At 52.9% G+C, this 6486-nt stretch overlaps 2 protein-coding genes across 8 annotated transcripts in view; one reads left to right on the forward strand and one right to left on the reverse strand.

Annotated features, from left to right (window-relative positions):
• Window positions 1-1541, reverse strand: part of SEPTIN10 (septin 10) — a 59839-nt gene extending 58298 nt beyond the window's left edge. For all 7 annotated transcript variants that reach the window (XM_065677849.1, XM_065677846.1, XM_065677847.1 and 4 more), the window contains exon 1: window positions 1397-1541. In XM_065677849.1, the coding sequence (XP_065533921.1) occupies window positions 1397-1426 (30 nt within the window). In that variant the 5' untranslated portion in view covers window positions 1427-1541. The remainder of the gene's footprint in view (window positions 1-1396) is intronic.
• A 121-nt stretch (window positions 1542-1662) lies between these two features.
• On the forward strand, window positions 1663-3583 carry SOWAHC (sosondowah ankyrin repeat domain family member C). Its single transcript, XM_065677842.1, has one exon. It carries the CDS (start codon window positions 1777-1779, stop codon window positions 3295-3297), a length of 1521 nt encoding a protein of 506 aa, XP_065533914.1. The 5' UTR covers window positions 1663-1776; the 3' UTR covers window positions 3298-3583.
• The last annotated feature ends 2903 nt before the right edge of the window (window positions 3584-6486 follow it).

Below are 6486 nucleotides of genomic sequence, written 5' to 3' on the forward strand. Positions count from 1 at the left end.
ACCAATTCTACCTGCTCAGAGGACCCTCAACCCCACTGTCACTCACTTTTGCTGATTTACTGCATCCCGCCACACTCTTTACACAAACATTAACCAGCAAAATCATTCTGTATTGTTTCTCATACTCTAGCCTTAAGCTGGTTTTTTTTTTTAACTTTCTGCATTTTTTCCGCTTCCCATGAGAACCAGCCTGTGAAGTACTGGCTCTCATCCTCACTGTATATACATAGTATGTGCAAAGACAGCTTATATGAAGTTACGCACTGCACTACATTACACTGCAACTGCAAAGGATTCATATAGGCCTTAAAGAGACCCTGTGTGAACTGGAGCTCCCTGCATGGGAGCCCTGACAGAAAGCAAGCACTGCTCAGCAGCCAAGTGGCAAGCAAGCAGGGGAACATGAATGAAGCCCTTTCACTCAGCCTAAGGTTGACCAGACAGACAGACCGGTGTGGTCAGGCTCGCTCTGTGATGGCTCTAACAGTTGCCCTATAAGTAACTGCTTCAGAAGTCCCTCTTCCTTCTCCCCATTCCACGCCGCTTCATCAAGAACCAGAGAAAGACACTGCCCCGGATGAAAATCCCCCGAGAAAACTTCAAAAGAGTTAACGGTTGTTTCCCATTTTTCCAGTTCATGGGGCAGCTTCACACACAGCTCCACCGGCACAGCTGGGGTGGAACAGCACAGTGGCACGGATGAGCCAAGAACCACCACAGACAGGTACTTTACCTACCTTCCCGCTACCAGAAAAGGCAAAAGCAAGTAACTACATACACAGCCAAGGTGCAGATTTTTTCCCAAATTCCACACACTCCATGCTGTTTCCAGAACCCTTCTGCACTTCGCATGGCTGAGATGTGACACACGGGCAGAAAACTCAAGTCATAAACGAATCGATTTATTTCATGTTTAGAAAGGGAACTAACGCACCAGCACTAACGCATAGACAAAATCAATGTCTTCAAAGCACTGAACTGACAGTTACGCCGTTATGCATAAGGAAAGCATTCCTTCAATAGCCAAGGTTCAACTTAGGACTCGAAACAGCCAATACGCTACGGGAGCCCCAAGAAGGGCGACAGCTTAAGTTACTTTAACAGCACGGGTGTCAAAAGCCAGCATCCCCGGGAGCCCAGCGGCAGGCGGAGGCTGGACTGCGCCCGCTGACCCCCGCCCCGGCCGGCTCAGAGGGCAGGTCGGTGCAAGCGGCACCTCCACCCCTCTGCGCGGTGTAACCGCCGCTCCCCTTCCCCTTGCGCTGCGGACCCGTCCCCTGCGCCGCTCCGGGCGACACCCCCAACCGGGCACCGCCGACGCAGCGACTGCGGTTATAACGGCCGCGGGAGCAGCCCGCCCTCCGCTCCTGCCTCCCGCACCGCGGACGGCACCTACCGGCAGCGGGCAGGTAGGGAGCCCGGCCATGGCCCCACGAGGTGAGGCACGGAGGAACCGAGGGAAGGACCCGCACGGGCCGCTCGCCCACCGGGGGCCGAGGCCGCCAGCCCGGTGCGCGGCGGGGCCCCGGGCAGAGGCGGGGCCGCAGCGGCCCCACGAGGCGAGGGGCGGGCGGTAGCTGTGCTGCGGTCGTTGGGGTGGGCCCCTCCTCCCCGCCGGAGGGTGGCGCGGCGCCGCCGCGGCCGTGATTGCTGGGGCATGCCGCCGCCGCCGCCGCCGGTGCCGCCGCCAGGAGGAGGGGCCTGGGCGGCAGCGGCTCAGCCGCGCCCGCGGCAGCCGGAGAAGCGGCGGCGCGACGCGATGGGGCAGCGGCGGTGATGGCGGAGCTGCGGCAGGAGTCGGTGGTGCGGTTCCTGGCGGAGCGGGGCGGGCGGGCGCGCAACGCGGAGCTGCTGGAGCATTTCCGGGACTGGCTCAGCCCCACCGAGCCCGGCCGCCGCGCCGCCGCCCGCCAGCGCTTCAAGGAGCTGGTCAACGCCGTGGCCACCGTGCGACAGGAGCCCGGCACTGGCGTCAAGTACGTGCACCTCCGCCGACGGTACTGCGCCGCGGAGCCCCCCGCCGCTGCCCTGACCCCCGGGGAGAAGGAGGCGGCGGCGGCGGCGGCGGTGGGGGACAGCGCGGAGCGGCCGCTCCTGCCGCCCTCCCCGCAGGCGGGCGCTGAGGAGGCGCCGCCGCCGCCAGGCGAGGATGCTGGCAGCCGCTCTCAGCCCTCGGGGCGGCGGGGCGAAGCTCCCCGGCCGAGCCCGGCGGCGGCTGGAGGCCAACGGAAGGGTTCGCGGCGGGGGCCGCCGCCCGGGCGAGGCAGAGGAGGAGGCGGCGGCGAGGAGACCGCGGTAGCAGCGGGCCCGGGGCGGCCTCCGCCAGCGGAGGAGCCTGGGGCGGCGGAGGGCCCCGTCGGGACAGCGGCGCAGAGCGGTGGCCGCCGGAGCCTGCGGGAGGCGGCGCGGGGCGGTTCTCCCCAGCTGAAGCGCGGAGCCCTCACCGCGGGGGGCCGCAGCCGCGGCGGCGACTCGGACAGCGCCTCGGTGGCCTCGTCGTCCGCCGAGGAGGAGGGGAGCACCACCGGCGCCGTGGCCCTGGACCCCCTGGAGCACGCTTGGATGCTGTCTGCCTCGGACGGGCGGTGGGAGAGCCTGGAGGGGCTGCTAAGCTGCGAGCCGGCGCTGCTCTGCAAGCGGGACTTCATCACCGGCTTCACGGTGCTGCACTGGGCCGCCAAGCACGGGCGGCAGGAGCTGCTGGCCACGCTGGTCAACTTCGCGCAGCGGCACCAGCTGCCTGTGGACATCAACGCCCGCACCAGCGGCGGGCACACCGCGCTGCACATAGCCGCCATGCACGGCCACGCCGAAGTGGTGAAGCTCCTGGTAGGAGCCTACGACGCCGATGTCGACATCCGCGACTACAGCGGACGCAAGGCCGCCCAGTACCTGCACCAGGGCACCTCGGGGGATATGCGGAGCCTCGTGGGTGCCCTGGAGGAGGAGGAGGAAGAGGAAGGGGCCACTGGCAATGGGAGCGGGCGCTGGCGGCTCTCTAAGGTGTTGCCCTCCAATCTCATGAGCTACCGCCTCTCCCACCACCACCACCATCACAGCACTGGGGAGGAAGCTGAGGGCACCGAAGGGGCAGCGGTGCCAGGCAAGGGCAAGGAGATGACCAGGAAAGCCTCTGGCAGCGGGCGGATGAAGCCTCGGCTTAACAAGATCCGCTTCAGGACTCAGATCATCCACAACACTCCCTCCTTTCGCGGTGACACTGAGGAGGAAGAGCACGAGGAGAAATCCCTGAAAGCATCGTTCAAGCTCAGGCCGAAATCCAATGTCTTTGGATAAGGCTGAGGAGCAGGAGGTCTGGGAGGTGGGCACATGGACCAAAAGGTGTAGCACAGAAGGTGAGGCAGGTACTAGTGGGTGCTAATCTACACTGATAGACTTGGCAGATGGGGTTTGAGTATCTTGCTTTGACTCCCAGTTCGGTGAGGTCAGTGATCCCAGTGTGTCAGCAGGGGCTCTGGTGGCTTACAGCTCCCGAGAGCAGCCGCTAAGTCTGGGCTGTTGGTGCTGAAATGAGAGGCTGGCTGTGGGTGTACTGGGAAACACTGGGGTGTTTAAAAGCTCTGCTCCTTTTTATCTAAAAGCAGCCTTCAGGGTTGGAAACCCGTGTTAGTGCATCTGCTAGGATTAGTGAGTTGAGTGAGGGAGAGAAAAGTACAAATGCTCTACTCTTATATTATCAACTGGTACTATAAAATACTTACAAACATCTTGCTATGTCAGAAGAACACCTCAGTTATATGCAAATGTATTTCAAGTTTCTCTTTGACAGCAATACCACCTTGCACATTGTGGAGTACCCTAAATGAGATGGTAGATAGTGGTTTCTTGTCAGAATCCAAGCTTCAATCCGTCAAAGACTTACGCTTGTGTTGACTTTATGCATTGAAAATTGCCTCATTTGACATCGTAAATATATTTTTCTAAAAAATAGTCCATTGCACTGCAAGCAATGAATAAAGTTAACCACATGCAGAAGTCTCTGCTGTCTGAGGTACTACTGAGCTTGCTTACCTTACCGCTGTTAGAATGCTAATACAAGACAATGGAAGCAAAGAGTCTTTTTATATATTTGGTATCTTACGTTTTGTCTTAGGCAGAGCAATTTTATTTTAATCACTGTGAATTCTCAAGTGCCAGACCTAGTGCAGTCCCAGTTATTAAGTCTGGTCAGTTCTTGTTAATGTTGTTTGTGTAGCTCACTGCATTTAAAATCAGAAAATTTGTTGCAAATGTGTTGTGTGTGCTACCTGTGAAAATCATTCTCCTTTAGAAAAGAGCACAGACACCATTGCATGAAATCTTCATGGAACACTAATACGGTCCTGTAATGTAATAGCTACAGGTTCACTAGTGACTTCTGTGCCAATCCCTTCAGCTGACTCCGTGCAGAGATGGAGAAAAAAAATCAAAAGAGAAAGGAAAAAAAAGAGGTATGTGAATTCACACATAGGGTGAATGATTAGAACTCTGAAGCTATCCCTGTTTATCATCCTGAGTGAAAGCAGTCTAATGACATGTTCCAGGCAAATGATGGCAATGGTGTTTGAGTTCTTTTAAACCTGTATTTCCTGAGAAGTGATAACCAAGTCTTTGAACTCTTGTTTAACAACCTGGTGAGTCTTAATCTGATTGACAAGCCTATCCGACTGCTAAAGCTTTCAGAAACCTTGAATCTTGTTTCTCTGCTTTAAAGGTAGCAATACCAGTGAAATCTAGGAGGCAGACTTGTATCCAGGTTCAGCTTTCCTTAAGAATGAAGTATTGAGCTGACCCTGGATCCTGAATGCTGCTCACAGTAGCAGCTCATCGGAGCTTAGCTATTAAGGTACCACGAGTTTCAATGTAATATTTGGCAAAGCATGTTTCAAGTTGGTTTCCTCAGAATGCCTGTGCATGTCTGACTAGTAGCTAACCAAAAGCAGATAGGCTTTGACATGTTAAAATCCAGATCTGAGGCACTGATTAAATGCATGTCACAAGCTCTAGAACACCTCACAGGGAAACTGCTGCTGGTTGTTGAGCACTTTGAAGGTAACAGCTGTCTAGCTGTTGCTGGTGGCTTACATTTCTTGTAGCGACAGGGGAAGGAAGTGATAGCGATTCATTGGTGTCAGACTTCCCATGCAGATAAATCACCAATTCCTGCTCTTTATGTCAAAACCTAATGAATGGCAGGATTTGCATAGGCTTGCAAGAGACACTTTGCTATTTCTGGGAAAAGTTATGTGAGGAAAAAAAAATTAGTCTCGGCATAAAGTGCTAATCAGTAACTTTCGTGCAGAAACACTAGGAATTATACAGAGGTTCAGCTTTAGTTTACAGGTTATAAACTATATTATTATAGATTTCACGTGCCTTCAGTTTGGGGTGGTTGCCACAGATACGATGGGTAAAATCAGTCTTGCAAAGCACTTTGTCTTTACATCTGTAGGACAGGACCAGAAATGTTCCCTCAGCCCTTCCCGATGAAGCTGTAAACAATATGGGGTGTCTGAAAGGGAGTTAATAATCCTACAGATTACACCGTAGAGCTAGTTCTTTTGTAACAAATGAGATAATTAAATGCCTAAGTCTTAAACTTCCTTCGCTCTGGAAGATAAATAGAACTGTTACATATTAGACTTCTGTAGAAAGGAGGTTTCCTGAGTGGACACTTGCAACACGAGCTCTCTTCAGCATGGGCACTTCTGAATTGAGCGTATATTCCATACAACTACCATTGTCCAAATCTTATTAAGCTAACTTTCTGCTTTGAGAGTTCTTTCATATGAGCTGTTGAGCAAAGTGTTAATCTCATCACATGCAAATAGCAAAGAATTGCACAAAAATATTGAGTCTTAGGTAGCTGTTGGGCTCTGGGAAAATAGTTTAAAGGTTTCAATGCTTTCGGATTTGGAATACAGCACGCTTTGAATTTTAAAAGGCTAACTGGAACATAGTTTTATCTTGCATAACACAGTGGTACTTCAGTAGTTGCTAAGGGAACTTGGGAAACGGTAAGAAGATGCCTCATTTATAAATATTTGAAGTATCAAAGTGAAACTGTTGGTCTACTGATATTGTTGAGTTGTCAGTTCACAAAATTTCACCATAACGGTCCAGAGGTCTTTGGAGGGGGGGGGGAGTGTGAACAGAGCAAACATCTCTTCTGGTGTTTGTGATATATTGACAAATGGCTAGATAACCACTAATGTCTGTCTGTGCTACAGGACTGAAGCACTTTGGTTTCACATTATGACTTGTCACATTCCACATGGTTACTTTTTATAACATGAGCTAAAACTTAAGGGGTTTTGGACACAGGAAAGGCTTGATGCCCTGTGTTTCAGAATATTTACAGTCCAAAGGTACGTTTGAGTCAAATATTTTGGATACATTGCCTAGAAAGATGTGAATTTGAAATAAAGTTGTATGGTACAGAGAACTGGAGCACTTAGTGTTGTCTTTTAATGGTACGCCTGAAGT

This window comes from Lathamus discolor, chromosome 4 (assembly GCF_037157495.1).
Source record: "Lathamus discolor isolate bLatDis1 chromosome 4, bLatDis1.hap1, whole genome shotgun sequence".
Classification (NCBI taxonomy): Eukaryota; Metazoa; Chordata; class Aves; order Psittaciformes; family Psittacidae; genus Lathamus; species Lathamus discolor.